This window comes from Zonotrichia leucophrys, chromosome 2, assembly GCF_028769735.1.
Source record: "Zonotrichia leucophrys gambelii isolate GWCS_2022_RI chromosome 2, RI_Zleu_2.0, whole genome shotgun sequence".
Classification (NCBI taxonomy): Eukaryota; Metazoa; Chordata; class Aves; order Passeriformes; family Passerellidae; genus Zonotrichia; species Zonotrichia leucophrys.
This window is the reverse complement of record NC_088171.1, coordinates 58,956,695-58,976,815: the sequence shown is the minus strand read 5'-3', so window position 1 is coordinate 58,976,815 and position 20,121 is coordinate 58,956,695. Positions and strand designations below refer to the sequence as shown.

At 36.9% G+C, this 20,121-nt stretch overlaps 1 protein-coding gene across 2 annotated transcripts in view; it reads right to left on the bottom strand.

Annotated features, from left to right (window-relative positions):
- Positions 1-20,121, bottom strand: part of TGFBR1 (transforming growth factor beta receptor 1) — a 39,627-nt gene that overhangs the window by 17,792 nt on the left and 1,714 nt on the right. For both annotated transcript variants that reach the window (XR_010439153.1, XM_064705114.1), the window contains exons 2-5: positions 14,116-14,367; positions 13,485-13,727; positions 7,388-7,618; positions 505-672 (exon numbers count right to left, since the gene is read on the bottom strand). Coding sequence is in view for 1 of the 2 variants with exons in the window: in XM_064705114.1 (XP_064561184.1) it covers positions 505-672; positions 7,388-7,618; positions 13,485-13,727; positions 14,116-14,367 (894 nt within the window). In the remaining variant the exon portion in view is untranslated. The remainder of the gene's footprint in view (positions 1-504; positions 673-7,387; positions 7,619-13,484; positions 13,728-14,115; positions 14,368-20,121) is intronic.

Genomic DNA, 20,121 nt, shown 5'->3' with positions numbered 1-20,121 from the left:
GTAAAAAAACCTCCAAACCAACCTCCTTTTATTCTGAGCCTGGTGCAAGCTTCTGTTTGAAGGAACAGAATTCCTTCCAGTTCTGACACTTTATGTGCACCAGGATACCTCCTGAAATCATTTACTGTAGATTGTCTGGCTGTTCAGGAAAGTGCCTTTCATGTTTACTGCACACCCCACTTGCTCCTTTCCCTCTTCCTGCAGGTATTTATTGCATACACATTCTACTCAAACATTATCTCAACTCAAAGTTAAGAAGATGCTGCATGCATCATTTCTTGGTGCCTTTTAACAGGTATTTTGTACGAAGGATTGTTACATCACAATACCTGAGAAAAGAAGGCAAAAAGCCTTTCAAATTAAGAAGTTTTGTGAATTTGGAAATCATCACAGAGTAGAACGGGGTACTTATGTGTCATTAACAAAAAAAACCAAAAAACCAATAATAATAATAATAAAAAACCAGTAATATCCACATGATAAGCAGAATAATTGTAAGATTACCTTGTGTGCCAACAATTTCCATGTGTAGATGAGCAAGACCACTGGCAGTGGACAAAGCTAATTTTATCATTCCTTCCACTGTTACTGTATACCTGTTCAGGTAATCAAAGAGTGATCCATGCTCGTGATAGTCTGACACTAACCACAGCTGAGTCCACGTACCATTGTCTGCAAAATAAAACTGGCATGAATACTACACATACATACACATATATGAAAAATAAACAATATATTCTACTTCTGTACAACACTTATGAAGTACAAATTATGGTTTGCAAGTAACCTCTATAAATTAGACTCTTACTATTAGTCTCAGGCTCTTCTATTCCTGTAACATTTTAATGCCTCTGCAAAGGTTGGTAACACCATGGGAGAGTTTCTGAAAAGCTTAGTGAGTATTCTTGTATTTAAATTAAAACACAAACCATAGAAAACGGATGTCACTATAATTCTGAGGTGCATATTCAGGGTGAACTGTTCAAAGTATTAGCCAGGCCTTGCCTTTCCCTAGGTTTCCAACTAGAGTGGGGCACAGGGAACAGTGCTGAATGCATGATCCAAAACTAATCCCATCACTATCAGTCTAGCACAATATTGTCCAGGCTAATCACCAAAAAAAAAAAAAAAAAGTGTTTCAAACTTTGCTCCATGATTCCTTCACTCTTCCCATAACCTATCAGCCTGAGAGACAATTCCCACAGTGAAATATTTTTCCTCCTAGAGTAGAAGCTTACAAGCAGCAATCAGACACAAAGTGAAATCCCACCTCCGATGACCTCTAAATTGCTGGCCAAAACTGAAGTTTCCGGGAGGCACAAAGGTAAAGAAAGCAAAAAACACCGAGGAAATCAGTTTGCTTTGACTTTTGATTGAACTATGACAAACACGATGTGCCACAATACATTTGTAGCTATCCCAAGGCATAAAAATGACATATAAGAACTTAATACCTTTAAGTTTAAGCCACAGAAGGAAGACTGTCAAAGGAATTCAAATCAAGATGGGAGCAAAAGTATTTTTTATCTAAGAAGTAGAAATAAACCTAGGAAAGAACAATCCTGCCACTGAATAGGTTTCCCAATTTTGTTGTGTTATAAAAGCACCTCTCCTGTGGGAGACTTGAAAAATGTTTTTATAGCCAGCTAGTTTTACAGAAGAATCTTTTATCTCTTTAGAAGAGCAGCTATCCCATAAAAGACATCTGTTGGACTCCTAGCCTGAATTATATAGCCGTTATTCTCTCAGAACAAGTGAGAGCACTCAGCACAAATCAAAAAGATGTCTTATTATGTGATAGTCCCTAAAGATTGCTCAAGAATAGGAAGAACATGAAAAAAGGAAAGAAGTTCAGAACTTACTTCCTATTGCAAACATACTGAAAAAAATTTACTTTCCAAACAACACTCTTGTCTAGAAAAGCCAGAAGTACAAAATGCCTGCTCTAAAGATTGACAGAAACCACCTTTATAGAAACACTTGTGCTTATCTTTAACTTAACACTTTGGTGGGGGTGGGAAAACTTGCAAACATCCCTTTTATTTGGATGTTTTTAGGGAAGTCAGTGATGACATTAAAAAGATCTAAAAATAAAAGATAAAAATAAAAAAAAACCTACCAAAATTAAAAAGACTCCAAATACTTCAGGGTAGGAAAAATACATTCAAACAATTCCCATAATGGAAAGAGAACTCTGGCTTGCTACATGTACAAGACTGGTAAAATGCACTACTGCTGCAGGAAGAGTCTTCTGGGATGCCTAAGTGCTGTTTTTTAAAAAGGAACACGGATATTAAAGATTTAAAAAAAAATAATCTTAAGTTACTTTTCAGTTAGAACTGTTGCATGTCTTGCTACTTGGCAATATCCAAGCACAAACTCATAGAACTCAGCACAGTATTAAACGTGACTTTTTCCTAAGAGAATTATGGTCTCTGAGGCATCAATCCAAGAGTATTGGTTTCACTAAACAGTCTTACAGAATCATTAGAAACAGGTATGAGTTCACAGGCACAGAAAAGATGCTCTTAAATAAACAAAGAGCTGCAGAAGTTCCAAGTAAACTAACCTTATCACGTGAGAACATTTTCTTCACTCAGTTTTATTCTACTGCTTCATCAGTTATGATCCTACACTGCCTGAAATAATCCTCTCCTGGGCATTAAGATCATACACATCCATTACTTAGTCCTGTAATTTATTTCTTCTCCTGTTTCTTAGGGTTGGGATACCTCAGCATCTGTCTGTACTAGCCACCTAGCTGTACGGAAGGAAATAAAACCAATTTTACTTAGTCTACCAAACCTATTGTCTTTAAAAACCTCTATGAAAGATGTCAGTGTCTGAAGAATTATCACAGCTTTGATTCAAGACTATGGTGTCTTTGCATAAAGTTCCTCCCCTCTCAACACTACATTTCTTCCTAAAAGGGGAATATGCTGCTGGTTACAGACTCTTCTATTCAGCTTTATCTTGTGTATTACCTGCAAGTTTTAATATTCAAGCTCTAATTTCCTTCCAAAGAAGGAATATATACTGGGCTTACCATCCAGTCGGAGAAGAACCATGACTGTTTCCTATTATGTGCCATATTTGTGACCCTTCAACCAAATTTTAACAAGGGACAGTGTTACATCAAAATCAATTATATAAATAATTACAGGCAAGCTGAAATGCAGCAACAGGTCCAGTGTCCAGCTATCAGAAGGGACCTACTATGTTTGCCTTGCCATATTTGACAAGCCATACATTTGTTTAGCACTCTAAGCAGAACATGTTACAATAAACTTAAGACTTCTTATTCTGTTGACAGTAGTTGATTATTACCAAGTAATTATTAACCTGACCCGTAAAACAGCTGAGAATTTTTAGCTGCACAGTAAACAGCATCTGCCATAAAGCTCTCAATCACAGGATTTGCATTATCCGGTAGGAAAAAGTAATTACACTCAATAGTAATTACATACAGTAGCCCAGCTTTCCATGATTAGGCAATCTAATTTATTTTATGAACTCACAATGATCAAGAATCTCAAATAACTTCAGAATATTCAAAATTAACAAAAAAATTACAAGTGTTATTGGAAACATATTTAAGAGATTAATCATGGTTATTTCAGCTATTTCAGGACACCTGAAAGTATTTTATACCACCAAGGACACTCAGAACTAAAAGATTTTAATTTTAAACTCCAAATAAACATTGAAATTCTGAGAAAAGAAGCTTTCAGATTTGTTGTCAGCAGACTGATTACAGTTTGGGGAAAACATTACTAATGTTCAAGCAAAATCCATCTTAGTAGACCTGACTCATGAAGAAAGGAATTTATACAATTGCTATACCAAATATATAATTGTTTGAATTAATATTTGTTGAATTGTTTGAATTAATATTTGTGCCCTACAATATCAAGTTTCAATTAAATTCAATTGATTGGAATCACCTAAGTGAGAAATGTTTGGTGTTTTTTCCACATCAACACTAGTGAAACAAAAATGTTTTCTGTGGTGTTATGCAGCAAAATGTTTCAAAGCAGATATTTAGCCTTTTTTGGCACACTATAATGTAATATTAGGAAAAAAAACCAGGAAAAAGCACTGAAAAAAATCAGATTCAGATGGGATCTCCCACTAGAAATCTCTTAGAAAGGAGATATTCAGGGAGATAGCACTTTTGTCAGTGACTAGAGCATGACTGGTGTCTTGTTAGCATAACAGCTTGACTCTATCATGTTGACACAGTCATCTGACTCAATGATGAAAAGCACTTGAGCTGTGCAGATTCCCTCTCCTCAGGCTAAAGCCAGTTATAATTACAGCCAGCTAATGCACAGAAACCTTTAGTGCTGTGAACTGTGGTTGCTGACATTACTCTTTCGTTACTAGAATAGTACATTTAAGTAGTCCCTGACACACTTTACCTTGAAGTAACTGGGTTAGAAAGAACAATACAAAAAACCATGCACAAAAACTGTGCATTTAAATGGCACAAAACAAGACAACACATGGCCCTGAAAGTAACTTCCCTGACGCAGCAGAATTTGGAAGTTAGTACACACTTGTTATACAAAGAGCTACCCAGAACACAGAAGTCGTCAGGCAGACCACAACTGCAATTAAAATCATTCATTGCTTCTCAGCCCTCAAGCTGCCTTAACTGTAGCACTCATTTCCTAGTGGATTACAGGATGGGAAGCAGACAGATTGGACCAGCTCCTGTAGCCTTCTGAACATGACACAGGTCTGGGGAAGCAGAAAAGAAGAATATGCCATTAAGGCATAGGGACAGTCTAAAGAATGTAGTAGAAAAAGGAGTGAAAACAGCAGTTCAGTCACAAGCTCTAATCCAAGCACACCCTCCTACCCAAAGGAACCCCTTCCACCAATTTTACACTAAATAGACAGCCAGATGTTCCTCAGCAGTTGTGAAAAACTGCAGTTGAGGTAAGAGGAAAGACCTTATTAATGCCTTCAGCAGCAGCAAGAACTGAAGCATGCCTTGGTTCTACAGCTCTTTTACTAGTCCTTTGCTAATCTTAAAATTACTAGTACTCCTGCATCTCAGCAGTATACTCTACTGTATCTTTGCAGTACCTCAGACACACAGATTCTTGCAGTCTAATGACTTTATGCATTCCAGCCAGACTGCAGTAACTTCTGAATACATTCAAAAGTCAGCCCTACAGAGAAATGGATGCCAACCCTCCACAGACATTGCTGCTGTGAATGAATACATAATCTTGAACCTGGCATCACATGAACATTCATCAGTTAGCACCAGCATCTACAGTGGAGCACTGTTCCTTAAGCCACTGGAACACTTGGTGTTCTTAAGCCATTGCTCTCCAAAGCCATGCTGCGATACACCTTCTCCTTTTGAAGTAGCATGATGGTGCACCTGCTAAACTGGGAGAACTACTCCCATAACGGTCCCTCTATGTTCTCCCATTCAATGGGATACAGGCGGCCTGAAGTATTCCAAACAAGAATTGAAGTTTTAACCTCCTTCAATATTCAGGACTGAATTCTTAGCCCAGGGAGCAAATTGTGTGCGCATATTTCCTCACTGAGAGAATATAGAAGGTTATACTATGAATTAATTCTGCACTGATGGGTGAAAAACAACAACACAGATTTCTGCTCAGACAGCAATACTGTTAGAAAACAGTCAAGAATAGTGGCATTTTCAAAACACATTTTTATCTACTTTTAAAAACCAGACACCAACTAGTTCTCTTTAAAGAACAAGAGCCTTACTCTGAAGACCCAAAATCTCAAATAGTGCCATGACCTATCAGTTAAGGATTTCTTCTTTGTACATAAAGCATATTAACAGAAAAAAAATTTATATCACATTATATTACAAGAAAACTAAAGATGACCAAGTCAAATGCTATAGCATCTGCAACACAAACCAGCAAGCAAGAAATTATCTAAAAAACCCACCCATTCAGGAAACCTTTCTCATACCTCCTCTTTACAGCAGTCAAATGTATTTTTGGGACAAACTATCTGGAGGTTTCAGGCAAAATGAGACACTGGTATACTTACAAAGGATTTTGTGAAAAGTTACATCTAAGGTATTGCAATATATCCTTTATGCTTTTAAATGAGAAATAGAAGCTAAAGCTTCTGCAGAGATAGCTCTTCATTTATAGCTTTAGTGCAGCTGATCTAATTTTAAACCCAGGCTCCAAATACTCACTCCCCATGGCCAATCAGAGCAAGCTCCAGCTCTTGCAGGTGCTGGTATTTCCAAATACAATTCTAGGCATGAAAATAAGACAGTTTCTATTGGTAAGCACAGTAAGCTGCAGGAAAAAGTTGCCTGGTATTGTGTTGGTCTGCAACCTCTTGAAGGATAAGAAGTGGTACAAACATCTGTTAGGAGCAAGTTAACTTACACAACCCTCTCCTGGAGAAGTGCTCTGCACAATCTCGTGGATTCTCTTCCTATTCTACAGATTTATATAGAAACTTGAAATTAATCTAATGGTAATTAAAAAGAACTTTCACATATACTTGACCCTCACTAAAACCACTTAGGAATTTCCCACAAAACTGAAAGCCTTTTAAAAATCCAGGATGTGTGTGAATTATTGACTCCTCTCTAATGTGTCAGAATTTTCTGTTATAATGCTTTCTCCACAAAGAAGTCAAATGCCATTTGTAGTGAAACATGCAATTTCAGATGAAAATAACAGAATGAAACAGCATCTTAATATCTTAGCTCCCCTTAATGAAAAAACCCCAAAACTTGGTTTTGTCAGACTCTTGGCTCTTTACTGGAATTGCAGGAAAATCCAAGAAACTTTAATCTGTCCAAAAATCACAGCAAATCAAAGTTGAAAAAATGGTTCCTCTAACTGGATGATTAAAGGCTCATCAGGAGAGCTTCAGGAAGCAGGTATAATTTTTTACTACTAGAAACAAATAATTCCATTTTTGTAATTGATTTTCCAATTGGACTTCTAAAAGAATAACATCTCATAACTCAGCCCTAAGAATAAATCTTCTACCTCCTACTTTATATGAGGACAACAGGATGAGACATGATCTCTTTCAGTCCCACAGATCTATATTATTAGGCTATGAGGTAACGACAGGTACAAGTATTCAGCAGATGTGTGGGCTCACATGATAAGGCACCCCCTTTTTGATACCAAAGCATTTTAAACAAATTTAAACAAAACATATTCTTCCAAAAAAAGAGACAATGTACTTTTTCCTTCGTTAAACCTATGAAAAATGTGCCAAGCCCTGAACTCCTGCAGTAACAAAAGTATTATTTGCTACTGTTATACGGATCCTCACATTTTTTTCCTTCATGCATTGCCTATTCTGACCAGATGCAGAATCAGCAAAACAAATTCATAGCATCACCAACCTTTGTTGTCTGCAGCTATAAATCCAAGAATGTTTTCATGGCGTAGCATAACTGTCTGATAAATTTCTGCTTCTCGAAACCATGACCGTTCCTCTCTTGAAGAGAAGATCTTCACAGCAACTTCTTCTCCTCTCCACTTCCCCCGCCAGACTTCTCCAAAGCGACCCTTACCAATGCTTTCTTGAAGTACTATAGTTCTTGCAATTGTTCTTTGCACAAGTAAAGGTAAACCTAAAAAGAAGATTTTACATTTGCTTTAAATATGACTCTACAGAATTAGTATTTATCCCACACACTGAATATGAGATCTTATTTCTATCTCTTAAAATCTTAAGAGAGTATGTTTATTCTAACTGCTTGTTGAGGACTGCTAACAAGCACATAGGTAAGATTCTGCCTTCACCCTTAAAAGGCCAGCTAACAAGTAAGTACTCATGGAGATTATGCTACAAACTACTATGGTTGTCAAAAGCACAACAGAAACTTCCTTTCAGTTAGGAACGCTGTTACTTGCTGAGCCATAAAGTTTTATTTAAATGCAAAAAAGAAGGAATGATGAGGCAGTCAGGACCAGGTGTAGGGCTTTCTTTTGGGTTGCTTGTTAGTGATGAAAGTGAGTTTTTTCTTTATTTTTGCAAAAAGGATCTGCCCATAACTCTCCTGGCACTTTTGCTACTGGTTAATTTACTTGGCTTATCACTAGATAGTCCATTTCTAAGTTAGTTAAACCACACTTATCAGCAACACCGACTGCTGAAAACCCACACCCATTTGGATTTTGGTGTGCCAACAGCATCTTAGTAATCCCGAGTCACTGTAAAATAGGAAAACATCCTTGTAATGCAAGCTTTCCGCTTTACAGGCCATTCTTGTGCATCTCACTGTAACTATAATTGAGAAAAATGTTTACATTCATCAAGGTCTTACAGCTTTGGAACATTTACATGCTTTCAACACAGATTACCTCTTCAGTACACTTCAGTAATTTTATACAACAAGCAGCACTGGCATCCCTCAACCAGGCTGGGTTTTTGTTTATTTTAAATCTTTCCTGTTGTAACTGCAGGGCTTGTCACTAGACTCCACACTGACACCACACTGCAGGATGAAAACATCAGCCAGGTTATCTGCTTACGATAAGCTCTTTTGGTATAGGATTATTTCACTTTAACCAAACACTTTACAAAGTAATCTGTTATTCCATAATCACTGTTCCAATATCTGACAGAACACCTGCATTTCCTTATGTTATAGGAAACAAATCCCAACTAATAGCTCAGATAATTAATTCTTGTCCACCTTCGGACAATCTTTGCTAACAGCCGCACTAGAAGAACATCTGATCTGGTTGGAAGCATTGCCACACTTGTGTCTCAGTCTGAAAAGAGCAAATTAAAACACTGAGTGTTCAGAACAGCTCCTCAAAAATTCTAGACCTACAGGAATTCTCTGCATGGTCTATGCTGACAACATACCTACACAAAGACAGGAAGGAAAAAAAATGCACACTATACCAATTTAATCATTGTCAGGTGTTGTAATAATGTCTATTGAGCAAGTTAAAACTTTTACTGTAACAGTCCTCAGGTAATTGTGCTGCATGCCCAAACTATAGAGGCTCTTCTGAGAAGCCTAACCTTCATTCCTTATGGAGAGACTTTTGAAATGCAGAAGAGGCCAGATGAAAACAACACAGGACCAAACTGAACTGTGATAATGTGAAATTTTACTTGATTGGCCAGAGAAAGCTTCTTCCTTAGAATTTTTGCACTACTGCAAAATCTATAAGCATATGTCAAGTACAAGCTGATTCTGTGCCCCTGAAATGGGTGATAGGCCATAGAGTTGTATCAGAAAACTGTCTGTATATTCCCACTTTCAGATGCACTGCTCTCGACCTGCTGCACCTTTTATAGACATCTCTCCTTATTTAACATATATGTCCAAGGATATCAGCTAAACATATACTAACCTCTAAACCTTCTAGACAGAATGCATTTCAATTTCACATTACAAACTCCCATTCAGCAAGTCAACATGTCACTGTAGGATAAAAACCTTACTGTGATCTATCCACTTACTCCTATATTTATTTTTACAATATTTACAAGATCCAACTTGCTTCTTGTATGTCTGAAACTAATCTTTCCCTTACTACTGCTTCTTCTAGAAGATTGAAATCCATATTTATCTTGCATTCATAGCAATTCATTACAGACTTTCTGTTGGAACTGAGCAATTTCCTCATTTTGCTATAGAAGACACACAACTCCGTATTACCAGGAACTTGAGCAACTGCTGTACTGTGAACCAGACTGCCTGAAAAGTATCTCACAGGAGACAGCTACAGCCTCAGCCTTTCACATACACATTGGGCACAACTGTACTCCATGCTCTCAGACACACCTCCTTTTAACTGTGCATGAAGAAAGATGATAGCCTGTTTGCCAATCAGGAGAACAAGAAAATTTGAGCCCATATTAAATTAAACAGCAGCTCAGTGTCTGACACCTTGAATTTAGGTCATCCTTGACACCATAGTCACCTGACTTATTCCTGAAACCTTCATCATAATTTTCTTATATCATACAGTATCCTCAATCCTTCTGAAAATCTAACAAAAAAAGAAAGTTAGTTTTCTTTTTCATATATCAAGTGTACTCTGATTAGTTTAGTGACTTTCTAATGCATAAGGAGTTTGTAACTAAATTGGATAATTCAGGAAGTAAGTTCTAGAGCACTACAGGAAGCCAACAAAAGTGGCAGCTAGAACTTTGTTCTTGTTCGTAAGTCTCCACACGTAAGACTTCCTCTGATGAGTAATAAAAAAAACCAACATTCCATGAACTGTGAAAAATCTTATTCCCTTCAAGTTTATGAATTGCAAAATTTTTAGTTAAAGTTTTTAAGGAGCTTTATAGTCACTTCAGCTGACTCAACTTTGCATTGATTTCTGTGACCCTTTAGATTTCTAAATAGCTTAAGTTCCTGCTGGAAGTTCGCCTACCAATACTATCCAAAGCTTCTCCTTGTTGTAGGCAATTCTTCCTACTCCCTTGTAACTAAGTGACTTCGTCATTTGGGAGTTAAGACAGTAACAGTAAATGGGCATCCCCATCTGTCATTACAATATGTAGTTGATATTTAGAGATCTGCATCATGATATGAAAATCATTCTCAGCTCCAAGAGGCTTTGAAATCCTTCTCTTAGAAGCTGTAGCTTTGCCAGAATGGTCTATTTTAGATGTTTCATTAATGCCTTTCATTAATGCATTTCAGGTCTTGTTCATCATGGAACAGCATGGCAACACTAATGTTAAGTCAAGACCAAATAATTAATAGCAGCTTACTATTCATCATTGCAACAAATGAATCCTCCTCCCTCTTGGTCTGAATAGGAAGCTCATTTTTAGAGCTCTGATTATTTCTCTCTTTTATACACTTCTCATCAGAGAATACTGAATTAACAAAATTGGTAGAATCCTTTTTATTTTACTATGAGCTCTTCTGGTTTCTCAGCATGAATTTAAGAGTAGAATGTGGCTTTTGCGTCACCAAACAAAACACGTTCTTAGCTGTGCCTCTTGGGTCTGGATTATTTTGCCTGTTTTGTACACTTCCATTGTGTTCAGCTCTTAACTCTTCTCCCTTTGGAGACCCTTTTCTCTACCCCCAGTTTATTCCATAAAGGTACAAGTCTTCTCAACTTTAAATGTGCGATACCCAAAGTCTGGATTAAAATACACATTTAAATGAGATTCAAATGCTGTAGGCATACTTCAGGGGACACAAAAGTTATCAATTCAAGTACTAGGGCACCATGAATTTGTATAGTCATTGACTGACTAATTCTGAGACAAAGTGACACAAGTCATTGCAAATACACACAATGTCAACAAACAGTACAGAAAGTAAGTACCTGAAGCATCTCCTATTTCACTGTCATAATCAAAGCAAAGTAGAGAACACTAAATAAGGCTAATACTGGTCTTATAAACAGCTCAACAACATGGAACTCACTGCAGCTGAAGTTAAAAGATTCCTTTTAAGGAAACATTCAGCCTTGTTTTACAGCCTTTCAAGCATAAAAGCAAATTAGTGAAGAGGCTCCCTTAGGGATAAGTCAAATTCAACCATATTTGCTGGTTTTGCTCCTTGGATGCACTCACCAGTAGCCAATGCTCAAATACCATACTAGGTCAGATGCTCTGGGAGTCTACACCAGCCTGAGTGCCCTGAACTCAGCTGTGAAAGCTTAGCAATTCCCTAGCATGCTCCTTTTACTTAAAAAGTAATTTGCACATAGGCAAGGGAAGGGTCAGTAGTTTCTAGCCATGTGCTCCAGAGGAATAATCATAAGTTTCTTCTAACTTGGATTCTCTGCTTTTCAAGAGCTTAATCTGAAGGAGTACTTCCAGAGTTCTCAAACAAAAAGAGAGGTTCAGAATCACCACAGGTAAGTAGGCCAAAAGAAAAAACAGAGGATTATTCCTGATAATGAATGAAAAGACTAATTAACAAATAAGTTTGAATTTTAATTAGAAATTATTTTCAGCCTTCCTTAGGAAAAGTCTAGATCTGCAGACATTCAGTAAGAGTGTCACGCTTCTAATAGTGTAACAATCATATATATCACATTTTCCTGGATTCCACGATATGTAAATCTCTGACTACTGTCTATCCTTCCTAGAACAAGCAAAACTGGAGACCTAAGTCCAGCATTTGCATTTATCAAGCTCTAGCCCAATACATTGGAAGTTCTATTAACCACTTTCATTATCTGACTTAGCTACTTCCGCAAGTAAATGAGAAAATTGATATGAACATAAGTTACTAAAACTCCAGTTCTAACCAGAAAACAACTTACCCTTACCAGGATCAAATCTTATTGAACGCACAAAAGCTTTCTCAGCTGAAACAATGACCTACACATGTAGTGCAAACTCACCTTCTTTAGAAAAGATATGACTAAAATGAACTTTTGATTTAGATTTTAAACATGTTCAGGAAGTTACAATAATTTTATTTGACAAAGCAACGGACTCTAAACAGTTTTACCAGTTACTGTCCTTGGAAAAGAAAAACAACCTAGATACTTGGGTTTTGTTGTTTAATTTTTTTGCAGTTCCGAGAAAAAAAAAAAGGATGCAGCAATTGAGAATCAGTCTTTCTTTGTAGAAAGTGTTCTGAAATGGCATCGTTGTTTCAACACATAGGTTTGAAAGTAGTAGGAAATATTTTCAGTATTAAGTTACTTACATTTTATATAGTAGAAGGTTGGTAAAAGGTTGCAGTACACAAACTGATGTCTCTCTCCCTAACATGGACCAAAAATGCATTAATTTATGCAATGATTTACCTGGCATATCATCCCCTAACAACACCTATTAAACTACATTTTTATTTCAGAGACCACCATAATCCTATAAGCAATTAATGGTCAGTTACAATAGCTGAAACTCTACGCAGTGAACAAATTAATGCTTCATCTTCTCAGAGCAACACCTCTTCAAATCAGAATTAAAACAAAAAACTGCAAAATAAAGGGACAGACATTCTTCAGACATGGTCAGCATACTGCATCCATTCTAAACACAGAAATGCTATTTGCAATTGAAAAATATCTTCTGTAAGGGAAGAACCGTCTAAAATATTAACTCACAATATTCTTCATACACCAATAGCTACAATTTTTTGTTTTCAATTGAAAGCTAAAAAATGCCCTTCACAAAATTATCTAAAAACCACAGAAAATGGTTGCGTAGATAGGCAGTACAGAACAAAAAAGCTAAGTGACAGGTTTACAGAACACACAACATTTACAATAGATGACTGTGATATTTCCTGATTATATAATTTATATAAATCAGCCTACTTTGAGAATAAGGAAGGGCAGTAACAATTCAGTGTTTCTTTTTATTCACTTATTTCCATACATTGAATCTTCACTGATGTTGACTGAACGTAAAGGAAATTGCTTTTCTAGTATTTTCTCCAGTTAATTAGAAGTTTAAGTATATTTGACAATACTAAAAAAACTAGATGTCTTACAAGGCTCTTAAGCACAAAGTAATTACTACTAGAGGTGTCACATTACCTGACCCAGAACCTGAAGTTGTCATATCATAAATTAAGTCCTTTAAAGTGGTTCCTTCTGATATAAAGGGACGATCCAATGAAGGGTCTTCTTCACTTGGCACACGATGATGAATTACAGTACGATTATGACAAAGGTATAGAATCAACATCAGCGAAATGCAGACAAAACATACTGGTCCAGCAATGACAGCAGCCAGTTCCACAGGTCCTAGATTAGAAGCTGGTTTTTCTGGAGTAGGGCCTGAAAGTTAAAATAAAAGAAAATGATAAAACCCATTAATTTCCATTTTTTCTACTAAACTTCTAGTATCCCACAGCAATACTCAAATTATTTTAATGCATTTGTTAAAACTTTTGCACAGTAACTTTTTTCAGAATTAAAGTACTAAAAAGGACAAAAGCAATGTGCTTATTTACACTTTTTATTTAAGTCTTCAAAACTGTCCCTAACATCCATATCCAGAAGATAGATCTTGTTCAAATATCATGAAATTGTCTTTACAGAATCTAAGGTGTACTTTAGGCCTTCAAATTTACCTACACTTCCACTCTTACAGAATGTTGTTTGAAAAAATGAAAAAAAAAAAAAAATCAAACAAACCAAAGAGCAAGAATCCCAAATCCCTTACCTGGTGTTGGAATTGGAAGTTCTACTTTATTGCAGAGAGGTGTGTTACAGCAATGAGACACAGTATGGACTCCATCTCTAGTGGAGGGCGAGCAAACAAATGGCCTGTCTCGGGGAATCAGATCAATTTCTGCTATACACATACTGTTGCGCATTATTTTGTCTGCAGTTCGTGTTACTGAGGCAAAACATACTCCATCTGTCATACACGTAAAGTTGTCTTTTGTACATAGCTGGCAGTAACACTCCAATTCTGTATTGAGAAAAAAGCATAATGTTAGTATTGGTACATGTTCTGAGCTGAGAAGCAATTTAAATGACTAAAGAAATACAAATTCAGAGTGCTAGGAGGCTCTTTTGGTTACATAAACGCAGAACAGCAACACTAAAAAAACAACAACGCTACATGACCTTTTCATGGGACAATAAAATTGGGAGATGAGCAGAAGAAAGTAAATTTTAGATCTGAAGTCCTCTCTCTTTACATAGTAATGTATTAAAAGACAAAGGCTAAAATCCTAGCTGTTCCTCCAGGTAAAGAAGCATCACTGCAGTTCCTCCTACAAAAATTCTAGACTTTCAAAACAACGCTGCATGAAAGTCTGCTATTTTCAAACCAAATATAAATAATGCCATTTTTTTGACAGTAAACACAGGTACAGCTCAAGTAAGCGACAAATAGGATGCTGCTAGTTACCCAGGATTAGTATGTTATGCATTACTTGATGGTTTCCATTTTGTGCCAAAAGGGCAAATACCAGCTTAATCCTCATTAAAAACCAAACCCTGCACGATCCTTTCACAGAAGCAGAGTGTGGTTTAGATTTGTTATTTATGAAGCCACAGGAAAACACTCTCTTACATTCCTGAAGGTGGTGATTTACTAAAGCTATCAATTGCAGTAGTAATAGAGAGGGCATGGGGAAGGAAGCAGCAATGACAGGCTAATCACCCTATGATGATCAGGTTTCATTCTTCACATTGCAGAAGTTCTTGGAGAAGGAAGACTACTACTTCTAGGCTCTTTCTGCACTCCTTCCTGCATTTACACCAAAGCCATGCAGAAAATAATGCAGGAGTATTGAAGATGGAGGGAGAGACCCAACTTCCTTGTTCAGCATCTGACTCCGTTTATTCACTCCATCAATCACTTTTTATAACCGTGTAAAGTTCATGCATATTGCAAAATCTGAGCTCCTGACAGGCTGTAGAGAAAACTTCAGCTCCTCCTTTTGTTTACAATACCTGAAGTTATTTTACTGAAACAAAGATCAGTGTTCCCACCATAATATGAAGGGTTCTCAAAACCTTCATATCTATTTCCAGACTGGGCGTCTGCTCCCAGTAGCAGCCAAGGACAGAATGGTCTGAAAATCTTGTTCTTTATGTAAAAGGTGGCTGAGAACCTAATTATTTACAGGATCAAGCCTGGGAAAGGCTGCTTCACAGCAGGCTTCTATCTTTTCTTTAAGGCATGCTTGAACCAGGCTCTCCACACAGGAGCAACAATGAAAGTATCAATACATCTTGAGTCCACCTGTTCAACCGTGAAGAGCAAAAGCTGGCCTGGAAGTTGTGTACGTGCACACAGAAACATTAAAATAGAGAACTTAAACAAATTTTAAATCTTCAAATTTATGATCAAAACCCAAAAAAAGTCCTGAGCCATAAAAATAGACTCTTTCAAGGCTACATACAAAAACTCACACCAAAAGAATGAGGATTAACAGGTGTCAATCAAAAGGTCCCCCAAATCTGAAATCTGGCATTTCATCTAAATTCAAGAGTTTAATATAATCACATGGATTGCCTTAGATTTTGCCTCTCTGTCACTGGTTATCATGGATTTAAATAAATGGCAGTCTGATCTCAAATACATATGTATGTTTCTCAGGATTCAAACTTTGAGATTACATTCTCTTAAAACATCCCCTTCCCCCAAGATTTTGAATCAAACCATATCACTGCCAATCATCTTCTACTATTACTGAAGAGATTTGATCAAATTCTTAGGACCCACTATAGAAAGATAACCCTGTTTCAGAGAGATTCACCAGCACACAGACCAGTGGGAAAAAGGGAGGAAGAAAACCCTACAAATGGGATTAGATTTTTTTTTTTACTATGAAGACTGTTGAAAAAAATAATTAGAAGGTAGATGAAATGAAAACTGGCATTCAGGAAGGTAAAGCTTAACAGCACCACTTTTTGCACATCTTTCCCTGCCTCATCAGGGAAGTAAGGAAAGTCTTATTATTCAGTTTAACAACAAGAAAATTTAACATTTTCATGTTGCTGGCCCTTTGGTAATTTTTGCCTGAACAAATGTGTTTCAATCTATCCAAACCATTAAAAATTTCCTAAAATATTTACACACACTATTTCTTTCAACTCTTCAAGTGAGCACACCTTTATCTCACTTGCTTAATCCACGACTTTTTTCTACTTAAACAATAATTGTCGCTCATCACAACAGCACATGCATCTGAATGCCTACAGCAAGAGACAGATATTCAGTCAGACATATTTACATTGAGTCACTGTGCAGAGGCCAAGTTACTTGAAGTGAAAAATTACATTTGGGTTGCCCTTGTTACACTTCCTCATCTTGTGAAACTGTAGAGACACACTGTTCCAGCCATGACTAAAGAAAGCATTTTGTGCCCTATCTTCCTCATTCACTTTGTTCCCACATCTCTCTTGCTATAGAATACCCACTTAGTGCAATTTCATAAAATTTACACTTTTGCTCTGGTTTGATGTCACTATCTTCTCGTCTCCTGACAGGACACAATTCACTGTCACACACATCGGAATTATTTCCTCGGCATAAATAAATCACTACTCCCTTCTGAAGCTACTCTCCCCCTCCCATAAGAGGGGAAAACAATGCCTTATCAGCTGAATAGCAAAGCTTCTAGGAACACAGGTTTTTGCTGCTCTCTAGTGGACACACTCTTAAAAAAACCCAATAAACCAACTCGTTAAAAATGCTTCAGGCCCCTTCCTACTCTGGCCACTTAACAGTTCTTCATGCCTTCCAACTCGAGCAAGTAACAGTAGATCTTCCACGTTTTAGTACAAGGTAGACTAATTCAGCATCTTCAGCAACAATCCATACCAGGAGGCAAAAATAAGGAGTTGGAATATCCTTGCCCATGTCTCATTCTCCAGTTATCTGTGTGTAAAGAACAAACTACAACTACATGAAAGCATAATAGATGTTATTAAACATCAGCATGAGGAGTCAAAGACCAACTGTAGTTAAATAATTTAATTCCTATAAACAAGTGTTTTCACTTATAACTGATAGAGAAGAAAAAAGAATCCCATATTGTTGTCCTCTTGGAGATAGAATTATTTGCTTTTCATCCAAGTAGTCTCTGTTATTCTCAAAGAAACGTTACAGTAACTTTAAAAACTCAGATAGAGACCAGTCAGATCGCCATACTCACTTGAATGAATACATACATTTCTAGTATGGAATGATAACAGAAAGGGATGAGAAACTGAGAACTCTGATGTAAGCTGATCTTCCAGAGCCAGTAATCTCCCAGGTAAAACACATTTCAGTGCATTTGGTAAACACCGTTTAAATCTACTACCACAAAGAGCACTTTCACAACTACTGAAGAAGCATAAAAAAGGTTTTAATCAAGCCTGTCCTCGGCAGAGAACTATTTTTTAAAATTATTATAACAGTTTTTGGATGGAACTACTAGCATGAAACTCCACTACCAACTAGTGAAAGTTCATGTTTGTTTAAATGATACAAGGTTGGGGAAATGACAGTACAAACAGCTAAACAAATGCACTGGAAGTCACACAGACAATCAGGGACATAGCCAAGAGCAGAAATTGGGTCAACACAGCAATGTAGTTGTACATTACATTTTGGTCACTGCACCATTACCACTCTACATAGTAATGTCTGCTTTTTGAGACTGACTATCCTAAAAGAAACAGTGAGACAACACTGTTCTGAAAGCGGGGGTGTGTGCATTATGACAGTATCATGTCATACAAGTACAGCATTTCTCATATCTCATACCACAAGATGAATATCTTGTGTTGAATACCATTACCTGTGTAGTTGCTCAGACTCTGAGTTTGACAGTTTTGCCTTTCCTTTACCAAGTCTCTCTTACATGAATGTTATAGTCTGGAAAGCCCCCAGTGAGGGTAAAGCAAGCTGCCTGCATAAATGAAACACTGAACTTTTACAAATCTGTATCCAAACCAGACTGTTACCTACTGAAATAGTCTTATTTGTATCTGCTGTCTTTCTGACGACAGAAAATTGCAGAAAAACCTTTTTTAGTTACATAAAACACATTGAATCCCTATGCAACACTTGTTTACATCCTGCATCACTACTTCAACCAGACAGTTTAGCACAGAACAGCACCTTCAGCCAAAGAATTCTTAGTTGGAAATTGTAAGTTGAGACATTGTCTTCCAAAGGATGCTAACATGGAGCAGTACAGAAGTTAAAACTTGTGAGGTGATCTAAAAACCCTCAAACCCGCATCTTATTGCAAAAAATTAACAATTTCACAGTTAATACTTTAATAATATATATCTTTGCTTTACAAATTTAAAAAAAGACAAATAGTTGCAACACCCAAAAGCAACATTTTCCTGAAAAGCCACTTCTCTTGGGATATTATAAATGTTCCTACATGCAAAATACAAATTTTGAAGCAAAAACTTCACCAGAAAGTAGAACTTCACCAGAGGAGCAATCACAATTCTTGGTTCCACAAGATGCAGAAGCTCAAGGGATAAAGGAGCAAGGCTATGATGTGCAAGAGACAAAACCAGATTTTTAGGGATATGAGCAAGAGGGCTGTACGGTTCACTGGCTGGTCTTTCCCTGTCCAATAAAACTTTCCAAAGGAAAAAGAGCATAATACATAACAGTGCAACAGTCAGCTTCTGAGTCCGTAATTCAGACAATCCCATCAAACAATGCACCTGACTCATCTATGAACTCTTTTAGCTCAAGATACAAAAAGGTTTGGTTCTTAAAATATCTGAGACATAGGTACAGTTTTCAAAACCACAACAGTTCATGACCTTCACTAACACATTTTTCTCACAGAGGCACTAATTAAGTTTCACTGTTGTAAAGTAACAGCACTGGGTACCAAGTTTTCAGGAAAACTTTCACATAGATTTCATCCATGTTTGTTAAACAAAATTTCCTTCCTGCAAACAGCAGGTCTTGTCAAACAAAGTGATGCACTCAAAACAGACAAACTACTATTAAGTACCCACAACTCGCAAGTAATGATAGAACCTTGTGTAAAATCCCAATTTGAAAAAAGTGGCATTTTATTCCCTGTAAAAATGTAGGTGCCAAATGGCACATTTAGTTTTCTTGTCCTCTTTCCAAAATACTACCCAGAGATATGTTCATCTCTCTCAGAGCATGACACAGTAACAATTTGTTTCTTCTTCGGTAGAAGAATGCACTTAAAACAACCAAACTAACTGGAGAAAGCTAAAATTAAAAGCCCAGATAATAATTTCACAAGCATTATCAAAACAGAAAGATCTTTACTTGTACTTTTAAATTTATTCCACCATATCAATCAGATTGCTATCTTTGTTTGCAGTTAGAAGCAATTGTCTGAATACAAGAGTTTCCAAGTGGTGACTTCCCAGAAGTTCAAAAGACCAAAGACTATGGCCTACACAGTGAAAACCAGAAAGCTTAGTTTCAGACTCTCTTAAAAATTAAGGCTGCTCTACTGTTCAGCTAGCTGCTGGGATTCATTACATGCCTGACCTCTGTATAAACCGTTTCGCAAGTCGACTCATCCACACAGTAACATCAGCACATTGCAGAACAGCCCCAGCAGAGGCAATCAGAAAATGCCCAACTTCGGTCAACCCACAATAAGAAGTACCAGTAGCCAAATCATACCCTGAATTACTTTATCAACTTTGACCGCAATGTTCAGGCAAATTAACTGCCTTACCCATACCAGGGCCTCTGGAT